At 35.8% G+C, this 22,764-nt stretch overlaps 1 protein-coding gene across 2 annotated transcripts in view; it reads left to right on the plus strand.

Moving 5' to 3' along the window:
- The window catches only part of GAS2 (growth arrest specific 2), a 130,191-nt gene that overhangs the window by 59,542 nt on the left and 47,885 nt on the right, over positions 1 to 22,764 (plus strand). For both annotated transcript variants that reach the window (XM_004369719.2, XM_004369718.2), the window contains exons 5-7: positions 1,600 to 1,663; positions 10,150 to 10,291; positions 17,670 to 17,777. In XM_004369719.2, the coding sequence (XP_004369776.1) occupies positions 1,600 to 1,663; positions 10,150 to 10,291; positions 17,670 to 17,777 (314 nt within the window). The remainder of the gene's footprint in view (positions 1 to 1,599; positions 1,664 to 10,149; positions 10,292 to 17,669; positions 17,778 to 22,764) is intronic.

Consider the following 22,764-nt stretch of genomic DNA (forward strand, 5'->3'; position numbering starts at 1 on the left):
CCTGCCACATCTTTCTTCTGCAGAGTGGCTGTTTCTCCCACGGAGTGGCTGGTAGGTTTGAACTGCTGACCTTTTGGTTAGCGGCTGAGCACTGAGCCACTACACCACCAGGACTCCCTGAGTCAGCTAACAGTACTTTTGAAACTGGAAGTAGTAATTATCTTTATTTTAAGCCTCTTTAATTAGAAGTAATTTGAGGCTTCTGTAACTAGGGTTTTGTGAAGGTCAACTGAAAATCTGTGAAGGTCAGCTGAAACTAAAATTTCTATTATCAAGAATGGAAATATTCTGTAATTAAGATTTTCCAAAATCAATTCTATTTTAAGAGCATTACTAATGGGATTTAGAACTTATTGTAAAAGTTTTTAAAATGATACTTTAAAACCAGACAATAATAAAATTGTGTGTCTGTTTAAAGCAAATAAAATTACATACTTTCACTATTCCAGTAAAAGTATTTTTCTATTCACCGCACACTCCCACACAATTCCATTGTGATGTCAGCAGGCCAAATATTGGGATTACCACAATCTGTGGAGAGAAGGAATCTGATATTTAAGCTAAGGGAATAGCATAATGCTGGGAAATTGAATCATTACAAAATTCTATATTTAAGAATTCAAGCATTATAGCTATTTTTTTAAAAAAATTATCAATAAGCTAGTATCTTCAGTTATTAAGATATTAACCATGTCTGTGCAAAGACAATTCTCAATGCAATAACATTTTCCAATATCTGTTGCATTTATTAGATATTTTGAAAAACAATATTTTTTAATTCCCTAATCTTGCTTATAAAATAGTAGCATAAGCACTGCATACTTCTCCGATAGGCTCAACAAAAACAAGTATGATTTATCACATTATGAATGTGTCTGAAGCTATCAGTACAACGTATTTATTAAGTAATAAGATTATATTAAAATAAAAATATAAATGCACAGCACAGTCTTCTAATTTTCTCATTTGAAGGGCAAACCTGGCTGATGGTAGGTTGGTAAATATTTACAAAATCCACTCAGTTGAAGATATTTTTCTTTCTAAAGTATCATTTAATCAGATTTGGAGAGGATATCAAGTTTCAGTGTCTCATTTCACACTCGTCATTATTTGGAGGATAACAAAAGACTTGTGTAGTATAGTATTTATCCTTATTCATTGAATCATTACTGCTAAAATCACTGGTAAAGGTTGACCCAGGATTTTTAAAAATCAGTCTTTTCTCCATGGCTATGTGTGCTGTGTATTTTCAAACATCTATTAACTGTCTATATCATAATTACAGCTACATATGTTTCCAATATTGACTTAACAATATTAACTAATTGAAGAAAATATTTTCAGGGTGAGATTTCTTTAGACTAACAGCTTTTAGGAAAGGTTGAGCAAAGAATTTTGAAAGGTGCTTTAAGACTTCAGTAGCACCAAGTACACTGTTGTATAGGACGATTTCTGTGAATGTCAGAATGAAAAAGTGTGTATGGACTAGTTCTTTTCCTGGGAGCATGAGGGATGGGGATCATCCGAAAGCCTGTTCTCTGTTGAGCTGCATTACAATCCTTTCTGTTATAAAGGTGCCTCCTCCGTCTTGTCTTTCAGTCCTTCACAAGCAACCCAGAGAAGTGTGTCTCTGTTTGCTAGAGCTTGGCCGGATTGCAGCCAGGTAGGTCAAACTACTGCTGTGATGGAGAGATATAGATCATCTCAGCATCCAAGCAGCAGAGAAGCTTGCTGGCTCTTCACTGCTGATGCTTAAACTTAATGGACAAAAGCTGCTTGTTCAAATATGATTAGTATGAATCTAGAAAGCAGTTCAACAAAAGTATGCCATAAATATTCTTAACATCACGATCTTACTGTCAAAGTCATCTATCTAAGCATTTGATAAACCTCTCTGAATCAAGTACATTTTCCCTCCAACCCTTTCTCAAGGGAATAAAATCTTGTACATGATGTTTTATTTAACAGTTACTCTTTCCTTAGTGGAAAGTCCATGCCCACCCTCTCCTCCTTCCTTCCTTTTCTCCTTCATGACTCCCTCTCTCCTTTTTTGTTGTTTAATTTTAAAACCTCTTTTTCTTTTGCCCCTTTTTAACCCTATTCTACTTCTCATCTCTGATCTGTTTTCATTTCCATCCCTGAGTGGGGTGGGGGGTATTTTAAAAAATTATTTTCTGTATTTATGATCAGAGAAAGACATAGAATTGAATCTTTATGTAAATACATATTTTGAATCTTTTCTTTTGAAAAAAGATTAAAAAAAGAAGGTATTTCTGAAACCATAGCTGAAGAAGCAGAGGTAGAGATTTTATTAGTTAAGCAGGCTTGCTTTGGTTTCATGCTTTCCCTTCTATTATTCTGCAAATAATAAAAACAGGGCTTCTGATAGTTCTATGAAGCCCAAAGAACTAGAAATGAAGAAATAAGGTTTGGAAAAGAGCTTGATGTAAAATAATAATTCAGGATTAATTATAAAATGTTTTGTGGTCTAGATATGGCTATATTTTTTTGGTTAAGATCAGATAAACTAATAAGATAAAATGAGAGTTAGCTCTGGGCATAAATTCTCAAATAGAGAATTTCTAAAGAAAATCAAGGAAAAAAACAGAAGATATGCACATGGACAAATTATAGCAATGTGTGGAAAACTTGCTTCCAATGATAGACTTTTTGACCAAATATAAAATCAACCTATATTCAGAAGAAGTTACCCCAAGTTCTTTAAAACATTGTAGTTCACATAATCATAACTAACTGTACACCAGGTGTGAAATTTACTTTACCACAATAGTTGGATACAAGCTTTATTTTATTTATTTTTTTCATTCAAATTAAATAGGACCGAATCTCCACTCAACCAGGCGTAAAGAATTCACCAATTTGAGACATTTGGAGGTTCCTCTACTCTCCTTCCATTCCCCCTGGCATTGCGCCAAGGTCTCTGAGAGAGGACCTCCCAGTCTTCAATCCACTCAGGTCTCTACTACTCAGGCACAATTCTAGCTCTCATAGACCTTTAAAAGCTTATAGCATCTGGCTGCTTCTTAGGATTCCATCCCCCTTTCAGTGCTGCCACCTCCATGGGTTCTTTGAGGGAGCAGGGCAAACGTTCCTGCTCCTGCTAGGATCCTGCTAAACCCACTCCCCCACCAAACTGCAGGCTTCCTTCTGTGGTGCAGGAGACACAGCCCTGAGCCAAAGGAATAAAAATCACCTAGCATTTCTCCTCTAAGAATGAGGAACTTAAAAATGCCACCACCACCACAAGTTGCTGATGTCAACTCATGGCAATCCCATGTGTGTCAGAGTAGAACTGTGTTCCATACAGTTTTCAAGGACTGTTTTTCAGAAGTTGACCTCCAGTCCTTTCCTCCAAGGCACCTCTAGGCAGACTCAAACCTCCAATCTTCTCGTTAGCAGCTGAACGTGTTACAGTTTGCACCATCCAGGGATTTCCATTTACAATACAGGGGGAAGGAAAACACACAAAGTAAAATCAAAATAAATGATTTGCCACCACTGAAATACTAGAGTAAGAGAAGCTGGATGAGGTGTATTTTCTACTTAAACGAGAATCTGGTTGTTTAATTTTACTTTTAAAATATTCTAAAATACCAGATTCCATTTTGTTGCTTTAATAATCTAAATATATAAATCAGATAAGCATCACGATTCTGAAAACTGTGGAATAGAGGTAAAGAGAGAGACTTGCACCATCACTAAATTAGCCAAAATTGACATTTTTCTCCCATTTAGCTTATATTATTTGCCTGCTTTCTGGATTTTATTTTATTTTGTCCGTATACTTTTTATTACCTGAGCACTCTGGTTAGGAATCTTACTGAACTGAACATTTTAACTTTGGTTAAATCATCAAAGGCAGAAGACCTGCTACCAGTGATGAAATTCCTTTATGAATTACCTTCCAGTCTGAGTCTGGCATAAGTTTCCCCTTGCCATAGACTAAAAGAAATTATAATCTCAGCTAATGAAAGGGAATTCTAATGACCTATCAATTGCAAGGTGAAGCATCATATTAAGTTTTTTTTTTTTTTGACTATTTTAAAATTGTGATTCTGGGTTGCTCCATTTCTGACCATACTTTATGACCAAGTCAGCTGATATTCACATTAGAAAAAAATACACTGATTTCACGAAGGAGTTATGTAAGAATTAAAAGAACTGTTGCATTTACACTACCTAATTTGTAAAATTTCCCTTTCTTCTTGTACACTTATACTGAGAAAGAGAAAATATGCTAATACTTACTCATAGTGTTATTTTGGCTGTTATATTTAGCATGATATTAAATAATCCAATACCAACAGGATAGATTGAACGGTTAAGTATAAATTTCTATTTAAGTTTCTCTGCTTGTACACATTGGAAGATTTTTTTTATTTTAATAGAAGGTCAGCTGTGCTTTACAAACAGCAACCCAATTCACCCAAACCACACTATCTTTCCTCTTGTTTTAAAGCATCAGTTAAAGGAAAAGGGAAATTCATCCCCCAAATCTAATTTTACTCCTAAATTTTACTTTGGATACATTAAGCCTGTATCTAGACTCTTAAATTTGTGCTCCTTCCTTCCCTCTTCTAGTCCTTCCCCCAGGGTGGATTTCACAAATAATTGAGTTAAAATAGCTTTACCCAAAACTAGAAATGAGTTTAAGAGAGTTCTCAAAGACACAACATTAATTTGCGCACATGACAGTGGGGTTCAGACCTTAAAAAAATCCCAGTACAGTCTTGTGAGATTTGTGTTTTTCATCGTTGATACACGAATAATTTTTTATATTTGAGTATATACACATTTACTTCTCAAAATTACATGAATATCATCTTACAAGCATCAACATCTCTTCACAAATGATTCCCAGGATACTTTCTGATTCTCTGCCATGTTCTCCTGCCTGGGAACACTGGTGAAGTCCTCCTGAGAGCTGTGGGCTTCTCTGAGTTCTGGGGTGGGAAAATGAGACCACTTATGCTTGTACTTATGGGTAAAATTGCCTCTTATTTTCAACTAAATAGAACTATCATCACTGGAGAGTGAAATCCCTCCGCTAATATTTCAGAGAGCATGTCAGTTTCTAAATGTAAAAGATGCGTGTTTGTCTTCTGAAAAGTAAAACAGTCAGCAAAAGCAGGTCAATAAAACCTCAGACAACTTCTTAGTGACAGTGTGTTGACCTTCATTGCTGGAAAAAAAAAAAAAGTTAATATGAATTCAGTATATTGACAGTCTGTATAATTAAGATTATCTTTATGATAAAAGTAAAAACTTTAGACATTTTGATTTATGGTTTCATACGATTTTTATTTTTGAGTACTTCCTTAATTTTGAACAAAATTTATGGCCATTCCAAATATAATTTTTGAATGTTTTCTTTAGTCTCTCATTTCAATCCATGGCATAATGAAAGGCAATTCTATTAAAAAACAAAATATTCTTATATAAGAATAATTAATTGGCTATAATAATATCCTAGTGAAAACACTTGAATCTGATTTCTAAAAATATCACGTTTTCACATGGGTGAAATTTCCTTCCAATTAAATCCATCTTTAAATTGCTTTAAAACGTAAGATAAATTGGACAAAAAAAAAATCTTGCGAGAATTCATAAATTATCTGTTACATGCCTTAAGAAGGAGTATTTCTCTCATATGGCTTTAAAATTTGTCCCTCAAACCCTAGTAGGAGCCTTGGTGGCGGAGTGGTTAAGAGCTCGCTGTTAACCAGAAAGTCGGCAGTTTGAATCCACCAGCCGTTCCTTGGAAACCCATGCCTATAGGGCAGTTCTACTCTGTCCTGCAGGGTCACTATGAGTTGGAATCGACTTGATGGCAATGAGTTTGGTTTGGTGTCTAATTCTAGTAAAGTGGGCCCCAAATATCTTTTGTTTGTAAATTATAGCCTACTGAATAGTTTGAGTAAATTTCTAGTTTAGAGCTCAGTTTGGGAACTCAGATATTTTATCTAGACCAATCTCAAAAGTTGTGTCATGTGCTAGAAAAATGGGAAATCCATTCCTGGAATCTTATAATAAAATCGTTAACCATCAGAACCTTTACCTAGTACTTTGTATTTTCTTTTAAAATGAGACAAAAAGAAAAAAAGCCTCACCGTTGAGTAGTCACCCTACTTTCATATCACTGTGGTGTACACATGTGAGAATTTGGTTTTAGTGGGGGTCAACCTTCTTGTTATTTTTGGTTTGAAGTATATTCAATTTGAGAACAACAGTTTCCTGCTCTAAGATTCTAAAATCTTGTAGTTGGAAAGGAATGGAAAACAGTATAAACTTGTGAAAACCTCGTAGATAAACTAGAAATGAGAAATGGTGTAGAGTTAATCATGGAAACCAGAATGAAAACAGCCTTTTGGAGAGGAGAGAAAAGGTCTATTTAGTGACTGTTAACTTGCAGGTGTGGGCCCCCAACCCAAGGGGAATTTCATGATTTACAGCCTGTTGACATGTCCAGACAGACAGGAAGTCAATGAATCGTATTTAAGTGTGCATTTTAGGATTGGCTGACTGTACCTTAGGCAGCCTGAAGCACTCAAAAGCCAATATAAGCAGAGATTTGGAGCTTAGTTTTGATTTTCAGTGTTCTGCGGCATAGCTAATTTCCAGTATTCCCATATTGAAAAAAAATCTCCAGGGCATGATTTTCTATGTGTAATTTTGTTACCAAATTTATTCAAACTTAGGCTACCTTTCTTGTATTGGATATGCAGCAGAACCTGTTTTTACTCTAGTAACGTATTTTTTCTTACTGTTTCACTTTTTAAAATACCAGCAAAAATTGTGCAATCTGTGCCTTAAAGGTGGCATGAATCCACTGACAGTTACAAATGAAATCCTATTTTCCATTTGGACTAATTTATACTTTCAAATATATTTTATTTTATGATTGAACTTTAATTGCCTGTGACTTCTAGTGTTAAATTCCTCTAGCCTCATAGTCAAGTTTATTTTATTCTCTTAAGAAACTTAAACACGAACGTTATGCCTTGATGGAACTAAGAATCCAAAGAGGTCTAGAGAGATTAAAAGAATTACCCAAGCTCATCCAATGAGTTAGTAGCAGAGCTGAGTCTTGTCTGCTAAATTCCAACACTGAGATATTCATAATGTTCCACAATCTTAAGAAAATCAATTTATAGGGAGCCTAGTACTTTGCTTCTGAATAACACTTTAATTTTGAAGGGTTGTTACATTATCTCAGTTGGTGGTATAATATATTCAAAAGAGCAAAAACTTTGGCGACAGGGCCTCAGTGCTGCACTTTCCTGGTTTTGTGACCCTTGATGCTATTGTTGTTATTGTTGGTTGCCATCAAGTTGATGCTGACTCATGGCAACCCTATGTGTGCAGAGTAGAACTGCTCCATAGGGTTTTCAAGACTGTGACCTTTCAGAAGCAGATCACCAGGCCTTACTTTTAAGGTGCCTCTAGGTGGGTTTGAACTGACAACCTTTCAGTTAGCAGTGTAATGCGTAACTATTTGTGCCACCCAGGAACTCCATGACCCTTGATAAATCAATTAACTTATCAACAGCAGTCTCAAAGTTCGTGCCATGTGCCAGACACCGTTCTACGCATGCAACATATATTGTTGTAATTCCTTATAACAATATTAAAACGTGGGAATTAGAATTCCTATTTTACCACTGAAGTAAAACTGAAGTTCAGAAGTAATGTATATTAAGATGTCCCACTGTGCCAGACACACTGAAGATGTTTAATATCATTGCTTTTCTGACATTCTTCCTTCTCCCTTCCACCACTGCTACACTAGAACTCTGGAGTAGGCTAGTATCATCTCTGTTTTCTTGACAGAAAACAGACTCTTAGAGGTTAAGTGATTTGCTGAAACTTAAAGAGTAGGTTAATGGCACAGTTAGTTCAAGCCTAACTCAGGGAAGGAAGATAAACAAGTCTCCATGTGAATACTGTTAGTATGTTCCAAAGGTAATGAGATGCTGTGTAGAGTTCAGGTTAATTAATGAGCATTAGAAAAAAAAAAAAAAGTGCTTTAGTTTCAGACAAGGTTTAAGTTCTTCCAGAAAATCTTTTTTTTTTTTTGGTACAGCATTTTTGTACATTTAATGTTGACTTGTTTTATTAAATTGATAGTTGAGTTTTAGGGGATTGAAAACACTGAGACCAAATCCATACTTGAATCTGAAATCTTTGTTATATGAAAATACATTAAACACTTTTTCATTCACAAGGTCGTTATTGAGTACGTACTGTGCGTCAGCATCCATGGTGGATGTTGGGAAGCCAGGAACCAGATAGACAGTGGTCTCTGAAGTTATAAAATTTATAGGCCAGTACATTGCTACCAATGTCCCATTAATTGGCAAATATGTATAAAATGTTAAAACTATGATAAATGGTGCCTAGATTTTTTAGGTAATGATATATGTAACTAAAAATTTTTCTGTTCACTAAGTGCAGTTCTCAAAATAACAGTTGTTCAGTTGAATTTTGCCAGTTTACCTGTTTTGTACTGAATTTTAATTGTAAGTTTTCCAGCTCTCATAGAGCACCTGGCATACAGCACCCCCACCACTCCTTCTCACCTGAATTCTCAAAAAAAGTAGAAAATAAAAGAGTAGCAGATAAAACATCAAATACCACTTTTATAACTTATAAAGTCAGAGTTGAAACACATGGCTAGTGTCTTTAACTGAACTCCAGAATTAAGCAAATTAACTAACCAGTCATAAGTAGAGCAGAATCAGGATGGGGTCCCAACGGAGACCTCTCTGTGGGCAGCTCCATCCCTAGGGGAAGAAGGGTGAACTAAGTGAAGCATGCTCAGTTTATTTTCTCAGATTTACCAATTTAATAAATTCCTTTATCCTCCCTGAGGAGAAGTGAGTAAAGCAGGAGAGACCAGGAATCAAAGTAACTGAGCATTCTCTACAAGGACAAAACCTCTAGAGTGGAGAAATTGCTTACACTTAAAGTTGTATACTGAACACACGTATAGTGAGGTCAGTTAAAATAACAGGCCATTAGAACAAAACAGGGCAATAATTTAAGCTTTTGCATTTAATGATATACAAATACACGATTCAATCTAAAGTACTGGGCTTATAATCAGCATATTTACTTTCTATCTACAGTTTGTTTAGTAGATTATTCAAAACCCAACTTTCCTCCCATCTCCAACACTTGTAGATCATCTGATTAAAATGTCAGGGAAAAATGGTGTCAGCCCCAAAGTCAGAAAACCTGCATTGGAGTCCACGTCCCGCTCCTAAATAGTTATATACCTTTCCTGGATCTATATTCTTATCTATAAAAATGAGAGGGTATACCTAGATGATCCCACAGGCCCCAACTCTCAAATTATAGAATTATCTTTGATATATATTAAGGAAACCAAACCTAATTTTAAGGAAAATACAATTATAGGAGATAAATTTGCAGATAACAATTACCTCTCTCTCTTTCTCTGAACTTCTATGACATTTATAATTTATAATACACAATTCATCACTTAATATTCTACATTATTTCTCTAAGTGTTTCCTCTCTGTTAATGCTTTCCCCAGTAACACTACATATTCGTTCATTATGTTGTTCTTAAGAACATGACCTATGCTACTCTATGACCCATAATGCATTGTTCTGCACCTGTATTAGGTGTACAATTAACCATGAACACCTTCTCTGTTAAATCACTTAAACGTGTTTATTCTGGGTGTTGATGTTTTCAAACTTGACCCTAGCCCTCTGACTTTACCTCCACCTTTAAGAAACTTGAGCTCAAACTAGGAGTTTAATTACAACACTAATATTGTTACGGTGGGTAAACATGAATAACAAAGACTAATTTTTAGATGGTTTTCATGTTGTTTAGTCAATATATTTCTATTTATTCTTAGTATGCTACTAGATATGTGTTCATATATGTACACTTCTACATACACAGAAGGCATATGTGTTTTTCTTGCTCAAAATGATGCTGATGTAATAGCTTACTATTTCAATGCCAGAAAAAGTTAATGCTTTTTTAAAGGTGAGCAATTTACTCATAGAGTGTTCATAATCAAATGTAACATATAGTAAATGCATCACTGTAAGTTATGCATGTGTTTTTGATCTGGTATATTTTAAAAGGTATGGTGTGGAGCCTCCTGGTTTGATAAAATTGGAAAAAGAGATTGAACAAGAAGAAACACTTTCTTCCCCTTCTCCTTTGCCTTCTCCTTCATCAAAATCTTCTGGAAAAAAGAGTACAGGAAACTTACTGGATGATGCAGTGAGTACAATCGGACAGACATCTTACCATCAGTTAGTAGTTTTTGAACTACAAAACTTATTCTGTACATGCTTGAATCAGTCTAACGTTTATCTATTGTGATTTTATTACAATTCCTGTGGAAAAGTTTGTGTTCTGAGATTTAAACCTGACCAAGTCATTTAAAATAAAGTGTCGTTTAAGTCTGCTGAGTAGTATCTAACTTTTTAGGAAAGTAAACCAATTTCCTGAATTTTGTATTTGAAAACACTTAAGCCTTGTTGTTACTGGCTTCTGGTCCCTTATTTCACAGACAAGAAGCCTGAGGCACGGGATCTTTCTCTTAAAGAAGGGAAAGCAAACATATCACAGAAAAGATAACTGCCCTTTACTCACTTTCCCTGATGGGCCAGGATCTATCACTGTTTTTCAAGTGCTCTGATATCTGTAACGCAGGCTTCTTATCGAGGAAACTGAAATTTAGATGTTTAGTCACCTGCTGAGGGAAGGAGAGGAGCTTAGATTCCAACCCAGTTTTGTCTGACTCTCCAATGGCCCAGTGTCTGTTGAGCAGAGTCCTTGAGTCACAATTTTTGATAGATTAGGAAATATTTTACATATAACCTCAGAACCACAGTTTCAGTTTCAATAACTCTGAATGTCACAACAAACAGGAGGAATTGGAACTCTCAGGTTATCTCTGCTGTCTGTTAAGTAGTTCTCGGTTATAACAAGTAGTAGGCTTGATTACGTGTATGTATATACCCACATACACATATATCTTCAGGTACAAGTGTCCATAATAAAAGAAGGAAATCATGGGTGACTGGGATGCTGTTTATATAAAGTTGTCATTTGTGGAGTTGTAGATATATATGAATTTTATAGAAAATGGCAATACCGGTGGCATTAGACTGAAGTATTCTCACATACATGGAGTGAATTTTTAGAAGCCAGCACCAACCATCATGCCAGCTGTACAGAGTGGGCAGGTCTGACAAGCAATGCTGGTCAGAACTGGTGGTTTCTTTCAGTGGGGTCTGAGCTGAAAATAGCGGGGGAAATGGCTGATTGATGGATGCAGAAAGAGAGATTCCCCATCTTTTGCTCTCCCCATATGACACCATAACCTCTACTGCAGATTTGTTGTTGTAGTTAGGTGCTATCATGTCCATTTTGGCTCATAGCAATGCCATGTAACAGAATAGAACGGCCCCATTCTTGGCTGTAATTGTCTAGATGAGCAGAAATAATTTCTGTTTTCTTCCAGACTGAGAACCCTTATTTCTGTAAATTTAAACTTAGCCTGTCAAGGTATCTTAGCCAATACCAGTTTAATTTAGTTTCATTTGTGCAGTTGTTCAGTCCACTCAGGACTTAAAGAATAGACAGGACATTTTAATGTAATGCCTCCTAGAAGGATTTTGCAATCACAGGACTAATTTTAAAAATCAGGCACATGTCTTGCTTTTTATACTATTTTATTTTGTAAAGAAATTGAATCACATATTGTATTAATAGTAGATAAAACCAGTAAACCAGTTGCCGTCAACTCTGACTCTTGGAGACCCCATATGAGTCGGAGGAGAACAGCGCTCCATAGGATTTCCAATGGCTGAGTTTTTGGAGTAGATTGCCAAGCTTTTCTTCCAAGGTGCTCCCGGGTGGACTCACACCTACAACCTATCAGTTAGCAGGGAATTCTAACAGTAGGTAATAGTGCATTGTTTATATATCAATGAGAACAATTTTCCTCTCTCTGTTATATTTTTTGGATTAGACTTTCTTTAGGGTAAGATGTTTCTTTAGTCTTTCTCTTATAAATGTTTCTCTCTGGCTACTATCCTTGTTCTTATCCCTTTTGCTCTCAGCTATCACCTCCATTCATTTTCTTTAAGGCATTATGGTCAGGATTCCAGCCACTGAAAATTATGTGGCCATTATTACTCTTAACTTCCTAATGAATGGATTACTTAATCAAGGGATTTTTTTATTTTTATTTTTTTTAGTCCTCAAATTATAAGACCTCTTCTTGGAATATGGCATTGTTAACCACTCACTTCTTGAAATTTATCCAAAAACATCACTGCTACAAGAGTAATCAACCCAAATGCAAGTCTAGGTTTGATTAAACTTCTACAGAGGTGCCAAGTAATATCCTGGGTAAAGCCCAAACTGATTTACACGTTACATAAGCCTTCCATGTCCTTGCCTATTGCCTATTTCCCAAACTTCCCGCTTGGACACCTTGTATTCTGATGTAGTCATGTGTAACCACGCCCACTAATCCAAAATTCCAGGTAACTGTGATTTTTCTCACTTGCTTTAATTGTCATACTTCTTCCTACCCACCTTTTAAATCTCCTTTCAAACATGTTTTCATCTTTTAAAATTCAGATTGTGTTATCTCCTGTATAAAGCTTTTCTTGGCACCTCCCATCTTCTCTAACATTGACCAATTAGTCTTTGGTACCCCTGCTGTTTGTATACACTTTTACCATAGATTCAATAATGAGTTATTTGCCTTATTGCATGAAATGTCTATTATTCTCAGAGGGTGGTCCTTGACCTCAAAGGCAAGGACCATATTTTATCTATCTATATCTATCCAGCAATATGTTTGTGGGATAAATAATCAACCTGGGTAAAGTTGAAAAATCTTTCCCCCTTGTGCGATTTATCTGGATGGGCCATGTGCCCTGGAAGTGCATGTATGTCTCAGTTCTCCTATGGCTTTGCAGAGGGAGGAAATTCTGCCACTTGAAGCCGTTTACATGAACCTGGGAGAAGTAGCTAAAATGGTTCCCTATCTTTAGCAGCTTCTGTCTTGTCTGGCCATCCCCGATCCTTGAGAAGGGAAGAAATGGGCAGGGGAGAGGAGATGGTGAAACGGCTATGAAAGGGATTGTGGAGAAGTTTTACCAATGCTCCAATTTGGAAGAAATAAAATGAGATAGAGACTCTCTATAAAATGGCAAGACAGTCACTCCAAAGGGCTTGTTCCTCTATTCTCTCAACTGAAAACAATGGAAGGGATTTCAGAAGAGCTTAAAACCTCCTTTAAAGTTTACTAAACAGTGTTTGGTAGTATAAACATCTGTTTAGGTTAGGGGTTTTAGTTGAATGCAGTAAATGTGTAAAATGGATATTTCTGTACTACTGCCAGCTAGAATCCTGTGTTCTGCAGGTTTTTAAGCCAGCATTTTTTTTTAAAGGATGTTTAATCAAACCGGAATGCCACCAGATGCCCCATGGGAAATGGGATTCTATGGTTACATTTATTTGAGAAATACAGTTTACTGTAGTCCCCACTTAGAGTTTGGCAATGCACATTGGCATAGCAAAGGCTCTGGTGAGTTCCATAATAAGAACTTGTTTAATCTGGAATTTTTCAAACTTATTTGACCACAGAAGTCTCTTGAGAGTCCTCTCCATTCTACTTTGTGGAAAACTGCACTGAAATATTTTCATTTCGTTAAATTGATAGCTTTCCGTTGAAGTGTTTTATTTCAAGAATAGTGGAGCAAAAAGAAAGTAATACGAGCCCCACTAATGGTTTAAGTCAGAGCTTCATAAGTCTGATATAAAAAGGAAATAGTTCCTGTGGCAACTGCTTCACTGCATGTGAGGCCAATATACCAGTTGAGAGTTGAAATTCATGCACCCAAATATGTGCTTTAAAATAGGAGTATAAAATAAAGATTTCATACAAAATTTGTATATTTAATCAATAATACTGGACTATTTATTCTCTGACCAAGTTATTATCTATAAAAAATTTAAAAAAAGAAGAAGAAGGAGGAGGAGGATCAAGAAATAAAGACAAGAAGAAAGAAAAAGACAAAAGAGAAAAACACAAGAGAAGCAGACCTTTGTGAAGGTATCATATTCCAGCCAATGGTTTCGGCAATAACTCTCAGTTCTGAAACTGCCAATGTTTCCTCACATTTCCTTATTTGATACTTATGGAAAGAATGGAAAATAGGAAAAAAAAAAAAAAAAAAGGTGACCTTTTATGTGGATGATGCATCCCACCTCCCTTAATCAAAATATCATAAAAGAAACACAGTGGAGTCCATTTAGAATAATTTATTCTCCAGATGTCCTGATAGAGTGATTCAGCTGTGATAAAATGGTGAGGTCGGGTTCAGTTCTCCTCTTTGCATTCCCTCGTGGTGAGCTAGTTCCAACACAATGAGTTGAACACAGTTCTAAGAAACTGTTCTTATTTCTTCCTCTCCTCCATCAACTTCCTCAGTCTGGGGATGAGAGATAGTATAATTCTGAGTAATCAGGCTCCTCTTGAAATCCCATTTCAGCAGAAAGCTGGCTGAGTTCCTGGCCAAAAAACCCAGAACACCTGCCAGACTGACTTATCCCAAGGTAATATAAGAAGTGCAGATGTCATCAGTCAGTGTTTACTTAACAATATATTTCCACTACCCACAGTCTGGCCTTGTCTCTTCTCTTTCTGCCTCCATTTCTCATACAACTACAAAAAAACCCTTGATTTTAGTTTCTCTTGAAAGCTAAGGCAGGTGTTAGGGAAGGACAAGACACTTGAAAAAATGTTTCTTGTATTTTGTTTCATTTCATGCTAGCGAGTTTCTGTGTTTCGTCTAAAACACTGCAAGTTGGAACTACTTTCCATACATACTTGTCATTGTCGTTTCTTGGCAGAGAGACCACTTGAACACCAATTTACTGCTTGATCAGCTTGTTCAGTTACCTCGTGGCAGCAAATCTATGCCAAGCATGGTCCTCCAAAAGTTCAGATGGTGCACTTTTATGATGCCGTCTGCTATCTGATATTCTTCTGCATGGTCCAAGCTCTTCTCCCTCTCTCTCTCCCTCCCTCCTCTTCTTCACCCCTTCTTTTCTTATGGAAGCTTTCATTATAGTGATAAGGAAAATAGCATCACTTCTAGCAATGACATAAAAATATAATTTTTATGTATACACATACACATTTATATAAACACATAAAGAAAGAGATGCACATACATGAACACTGAAAACAGCACACATAGACACATAGATACCTCTTTTTCTCCACCCCAGAATGTGGTTCTGTATTATATAAGGGAATGATGCTTCTGTTACTCAACTTTTGTATCTCTTATTCTATTGTACCTAATCACCATTCCATTCAAGACTGTTCATTACCTTCAAAAAATCTGCAGGGAAAGATTTCCATTAATAATAGAGTTAGTGAGTAGATGTATTTATGGTGCAAGTATAATGTGGTAGGACAAACTCTGGACTCAACGTCATTGGCCTAATCACTAACCTAATAATGTTAGGCAATTTCATCCTCTTTAAAGGAAAGCCATCTTGAAGGTTCTTTGTATTCACTCTATATTCTGTTCCGTCAGTTTTCTTTCTTTCTTTCTTCTATGCCCTGTACAGGTCCATGATTTTGTTTTGTTATTTATTTATTCAGTGTGCATTTATTCAACACGTATGTTATGCAATGAAAGCATTGTGCTATGTGTCGGGGATTTAAAAACGTAATGAAACTCTATCTTAGCCCTTAAGGAGCTCACAGTCTAGCAAGGAGGCATTAAGGTTAACCAGTAACTGAGATACAGTATGCTATGCTAAAAATAAGTACCGAGAATTGTATGCTTATATGTTGGCAGAATTTCGCATGGCTTAAGAGAGTGATGGAAAGATGTATTCTCAACTTGATTCTCTTATTTTTTCCCCAGAAATAGGGTTGGTTCTGCTATATAGGTCTTCACCGAGGCACAATTTTATAATTCTTAGATAAATCTTGTTTCAGGATTTCTCCACCCTTTCTGATTTTTCCTCCTGTGTCTTCTGCTTTATAGTCCCTGGAGCCTCTCTTATTCTAGAGAAACCAAGCTTTTTAATTCCTGGCACAGTGGTTAAGCATTAGGCTGCTAACCAAAAGTTTGGCAGTTTGAATCCACCAGCCACTCCTTGGAAACCGTATGGAGCAATTCTCCTCCATCCTGTAGGTTCTCTATGAGTCAGAATGGACTCAGCAGCAATAGGTTGTTCTGTTACACTAACACTTCGGTGAGCTCATGTGTTTCTGCTGTCATAGTGTTTGCTTAGTAGAAGGATAACTGGAGTTAGACGTTTAATTATTTGAAAAAAAGGATTGAATTTCTTTGGCGGCAGAACTCCAAAGATGATGACATGACATCTTTGTGGAAGAAAGAATTTGCATGAGAAAAATCCAGTTTAATTTCTTCAGAGTATAGATTTGTTCTATTCAGCTTCGCAGTTGCAAGAAACACTTTATTGGGAGATTTCTTTTTCCTTTATGGAAACTTTTTTCCAAAACACAGGAAATAATTGTTTTGAGTTGTTTCGTTGTTTGGTTAGTTGAAGGAAGGACAGGTATGAGACATAGCATGGCAGGTCGCAATCAGGGAAAACATAAACATAAAACTTATTCCTAAAATCAGGGGCTATTACATTGTCTTCCAGTAGTTCCAACTATTTATAAACAAAGTGTACATCTCATTTAGATGATATAATTTTTAAACAGTGGAAATAATAGCTGTAAGACAGAGAAAAGTCTGATATGCAGGCATGAATTGCATAAAATGCATATAAACTGTAAGATATGGCCACAGAAGTAGCATTTGGTAGGTCAAAATTGCTGAGATTGAATGAGTTGCATGGTGAGTCTGGGTGCATTAGAGATGGCGTCCTTGAGGAAAACTTCGAGTTCAGAATAAAATGAAACAACAATAATTTGTTTAATTCTCATTTATTTTGAAAGTGGATAAATTTAGTATCATTAAAATTAAACTGTGGAAATATATAATTTATGTTAATATACATTGTATATAGTTTTTCGAAATAGGTAACATACATACATTCTAGTCTAGTTTTTAATATATTTATTATGGCAAGTCAATGTTCATGTCTTTTTAATCTTGGGAAAACAAAAACAAAAAACGGACCCAGCTTGTCATTCCTAGACTGCCAGTTGAATTCCTCCTCCTCATCACTATCACCACCATCACCAGCATCATTACCATCATCATCATCCAGTTTGTGCCTTAGTGAAATTCCTGGCCTTCAGAAAATGCCTTCAGGATCTGCCCTTTAAGTCGTTGTTGTTAGCTGCCATCATATCGGCCCCAACTCATGGTGACCTCATGCACAGCTGAATAAAAAGCTGCCTGGTTTGTGCCTTCCCATGATAGTTGTGGATTAGACCATTGTGATCTATAGGGTTTTCATTGGCTGAGTTATGGTTTAATGTGATATTCCTGTATTTGCATCTATGTCCGTTGTCTGTTATGGAACAAATTTAAAAGCATTACTGGTCCAAGGGACCACTGAATCCAGCAAACAAATTGCTTTAAATGCGACTACACTAAGGAGAACGACCTTGACTACTCTTCTGTTTCAGGTGAAACGAATTTCTGAAGATCCTCCTTGCAAATGCCCAAACAAGTTCTGTGTTGAGCGGCTTTCCCAAGGGAGATACCGCGTGGGAGAAAAGATCCTCTTCATTAGGGTAAAAGTTTTACTTTTCACTTGATGTCTTGTCCTTTATGAGAATATTCAGGACTTGAGATGGGGGCTGTAGGGGAAAGATGACAGGTAAGTAAGCAGGAACTTCCCTTGTGGTGCTTGCAGTTGGATTAAAAACACAAGGTATGGATATTTCTTTAAAGTGTCGTATGTAATAATATACTGTTGAGGTCTAAATAAATAGAATCTCTTTTTACATACACACACAAACTCACTAAAGGGAGCATGAAGACCAAATAGAATGAAGAAAAGAAAAAAAAAAAAAAGGTCTCTATATCTAGTTTTCAAAGGAACTAAGTGGGGAATGGGAAATAGTGTTCTGCTGTGGCCTTCCATACCGCAAGTTCTAGAAATAATCATTCATTTGATCTGGGTACCATTTAGATTGCTTGAACGTGATTTTTCAAGAAGTCTGGGTTATGATGCAGAGTGAGAAGAATGAAGGCTCAAAGACAGTAGAATAGTTAAACGGGAACTGCCATTTCTTGCTCAGTTTTCTCGATCAGAATAAATGAAGGTGGACCCACGCCAGTGAATAATTTGGTAGTCTCAGTCCATTTTCCAACGGTCCCAATTTAAATCCTGATTAGACATCTGAGCAGTTTTAGACAGTAATTGGTGGCTCAGCAAAGTAACATTCTAGGCCTTTCGTTAATTTGTTTTGCTAACACTCAGGAAAATTTAGTCTCTCAAAATCAGTTTGTGACTTTTGCTAAGACCAAGAATTCTTTCATTAAAAAACAAGAAAATGAAAAATATAGCACTTTATTAAAAATATAAACTTTATTCCTTAAAGTTTCTAATGAGTAAGTATAAATGTTTTCTGTTTATATTTTAGTTAATTCATAAAGGACAGAGGTTATGATTCGAAGGAGCTGTATTCTCATTTGAATAATTTAAAAATATCTTGATTATTATTTTGTAGAACAGAATGATTTGAACATGTACAGCTAGTACAATTAGTTCTTATAATTCTTAAATCAGTGATGATCCAGTGGGAATTTTGTCAGTGTAAAGTTTTCTTAATTTCAACTTTTGACTGAAATTCATTTGTTTAAGCTTTTTTAAGACTCTATAATATGTATCTGAAGAAAATACTGATTGTGATTAGCCTTAAAAAAATAATGTCACTAATTTTGTATTCTGACCTAATTTTAGTCAAATGTTACTAACTGGTTTTTTATTTTAATTTCCAGGTAATAATTGCTATTCTGCTTTAGAATGGCAACTAAAAGGATAACAACTATAATGTAATTACTACTATGGGTTTGAGAACAAACACGGGTGAATGACCTCATTAGGAAAAGGCAGTTGCCTGAGTCATTGCTGATTATTCTGTTGCTTTTATTGCAAGGAGAACATACAAGTTAATTTTAGAACAACTGCCTGGTTTCACTTTAGTACATTAAATAATAGTGATTTAGAATCTCCACAGATGTGTTTTAATTTTACCAGGCTGACCTTTCTCAGTTGAGACTCGGGCTTCTTTAGAACATTAGGTCCTAGAGCTTAGAATCAAAACATAGGGTTTTATTTATGTAAACAATGATTTGCTTTGGTAATACAAGTATTTTAATAGATCCCATGATTAATAAATTAGATACTTTTCCCTCTATTGTAATCCAGTATCTTTAGGCAAAATACATATATTACATATATTTATTTGTGTCTGGTCTTCTATATTTAGTCAGTTGTAAATCGAAACATTTAATATCTATATTTATAAATAGTGTAAATTCATATAGTATTTAACATATGAGATACTTTTTTGATTTTTTTTATTTTAAGGATTTTTTTTTTTTTTGGTGAAATCTATCCATTTACTGTTTATAGAAGAGCCGAGATTTGACTTACTGAAAAAATGGCATCAAATGCCTTAGTGATTGCATTTAAATTTCATTTCAGTTAACACATCAGAACATATTGTGCACACTCAGTTTCATACTTCTAATGTTCCAGGTAAGCCTGCAGTAAGAGAGTTAACTGTGATGGGGTTATTCACTGATTGGACCAGCAAGTAATGGCATCGTGTTGCTATGACATGTTTTAGAAGAGTGTTTTAAAGAACTGTAGTTTACTCACTTTCTTGATATTTGCCCTGTCCACATAACATCTGTAATACTTTTTTTTAAAAAAAAATTTCAATTGACACATTTTTTAAAAACTTCATTTTTTATAAAGGAAAATCTCTTATCATTGCCTAAATTGGAAATCAAAACTACCTGTCAAAAAAGAAGATAATTGGTTGAAATTCTTGTCCTCTGGCTGGCCAGGGGTCCAGTTCCCACTCAGATGGAGCAAAGCGGTTCTGAAAAGGCTCCTCTCCCTGTCTCTTGTTATCCTTAGAGGCATTTTACCTCCCATTCTCTTGTATTTAGGAATTCAATTTTCACAGGCAGGCCACATGTATCTTGCATTGTACATTTTCTCTGTATTGCCTCCCTTCTACACTGAATGAGTAAACTGAAAATGTCTCAGTGATATGTACACACTTTGGCTAGTACTTTCTAGTTTGTAGCAGGGGACTATATCTGATTGATTATTATTCTGCTCTACGTCATTGTAAGGAATTGGCAGTTATTAACTACAAGGAAAAAAAAAACCTCAGAGGTATTGAGTTTTCAAATGGTCATGTGGTCGTAGCTGCTAATATTCTAACCAAGTTTCTTTGACTATCTGGATAAGTAGTAAAGGTCTGTAGTCAAAATCTCACGCGTACTAGGGGAAGGATTGTTTCACTGTATCTCTGTTGCAATTTTATAAGTTTGCATATTTAACATCAACATATTTTAAACTTTGGCACATCTTTCTTGAGGCTGCCAAGTATGGTCATGTTTACTTGGCTGCAAACAAATATTATTCTCTAATATATGCATACAATGAAATATAAATTTTGTCTTAACATTTATGGTATCTCCTAGGTATCTGTCCATCCCTACAGCAACAGTGTCTTCATATGGCCACAGTAAACCTGCCCAATGAAAAGAACAATTTGTTGTTGTTGGTGTTGTTAGTTGCTGGTGGGATTCCGACTCATGGTAACCCCATGTGTGCAGAGTAGAACTGCACTTTGTGGTGTTTTCAAAGCTGTGGCCTTTTGGAAGAAGGTCATCAAGCCTGTCTTTTGCGATGCCTCTGGGTGGGTTCAAACTGCCAATCTTTCAGGTAGTAGTCAAGTGCTTAGCAGTTTGTTCTACCCAGGGATTCTTAAATAATAATTTTGGGCTGTTTAAAGCTGTTAAGACTGTTGTTCTTGCTTAAAGATAACACAATTACCAAAACACTGACTCAGAAAGTAATATCCCATAGAAAGTCATGAACATATGATTTTCTTAAAAAGCCTGTAACTAACACATTTCCTCTTGGTTTAATCTTCTCAAGATAAGCCATTCCTAACTACCTTCCAAGGTTTATAGACAACACACCTTATGTGTGGCTTTATCATTATGGTATATATGAACAAATTTTCTCTTTATATAGTCACACAGATGCAATAAGGACAAATAAGAATGAAAAATGTAAGAATGTATGCAGATTTCAGAGAAAGAGCCAGGAAGACATTTTCTATTGAGAATAGCTTTGCTAAGCATGCCACTTCTGTGGATTTCTATAAACGAGTGTATTAATATATACTTCCCATCCATGACTATCAAATTTGTATGTATGCAGATGTATCTATCCACTTATGTAGACATGTTTGTATGTATGTAGATATCTCCATGTACAGGTGATGGATTAATCTCTACCCGAATACAGAGAATCATTTAATATCAGGGAAAACCTCTGAGGTTTATGACTGTGGTTTTTAGGCAAACATATGATAATCTCTGGCTAAAGTGGGAATTTTCTTGTTTCTGAACCAAAAACCAAGCCCATTGCCATCGAGTCGATTCTGACTCATAGCAACCCTGTAGGACAGAGTAGAACTGCCCCATAGGTTTTCTGAGGAACAGCTAGTGAATTTGAAATGCCAACATTTTGGTTAGCAGCCGAGCTCTTAACCACTGTGCCACCAAGGCGCCATTGTTTCTAACCTGTAAAAAATACTTTCTAAAAGCCATATTTTCGCTTTATACCTTCCGATGAACAGCACTGGTTTTATGATTATCATGGACAAGCAAGCTAAATGCAGCTTTGTGTTTGTGTTGTGTACATACAAATGTACCCTCCTCCAGGGTATAAATATTTTAGCTATTTTTCAATGACTTTTGAATTTGAACGGCAATGACAAAACCTCCTTGTCAATTTCTGTAGTAACAGAGATTTGGATATTACCATTCAGCCACTATATGAATCTTTAAAGTGTAAATAGAGGGTCTCAGGCCTAATGTCTTGATTTTGGGAGAAGTCAATTTTTCTCATGTTCCTTTGTTCATTTGATTAGTTGGTATCTACTGGTGCTATAAACCTAAAAACCAAACCTGTTGCGTCAAGTCGATTCCTACTCGTAGTGACCCTATAGGACAGAGTAGAACTGTCCCCATAGGGTTTCCAAGGAGCAGCTGGTGGATTCAAACTGCCAATGTTTTGGTTAGCAGACAAGCTCTTAACCACTGTGCCACCAAGAAATCAGTTGTCAATATGAATCCATATAAGCTTTTAGGAAAGGACTTCAGAAATACGTATTATGTGCCATCAAAATAACTATACTATTTGATTTATCAACACCAATTTGATGACTATATTCTATGTAAATAATCTAACATTGGTTTTTAATTGTGGTCCCGGGATAAGCAACATCACCATCATCTGAGAACTTGTTAGCCTTGCAAATTCTTAGGCTTTACCCCAGACCTACTGAATCAGAAACTCTGGAGATGGGGCCCAGCCATCTGTGTTTTAACAAGCCCTCCAAATGATTCTAATGTGTGCTGAAGTTTAAAAATCCCCAATCTAAAAAGAAAAAAATTAACTATGTGTAGAAAGAGATTTGTTGTACAACAAAATTGGAAATCATTTGCATGTGTGAC

Source organism: Trichechus manatus, unplaced genomic scaffold, assembly GCF_000243295.1.
Source record: "Trichechus manatus latirostris isolate Lorelei unplaced genomic scaffold, TriManLat1.0 scaffold00006, whole genome shotgun sequence".
NCBI lineage: Eukaryota > Metazoa > Chordata > Mammalia > Sirenia > Trichechidae > Trichechus > Trichechus manatus.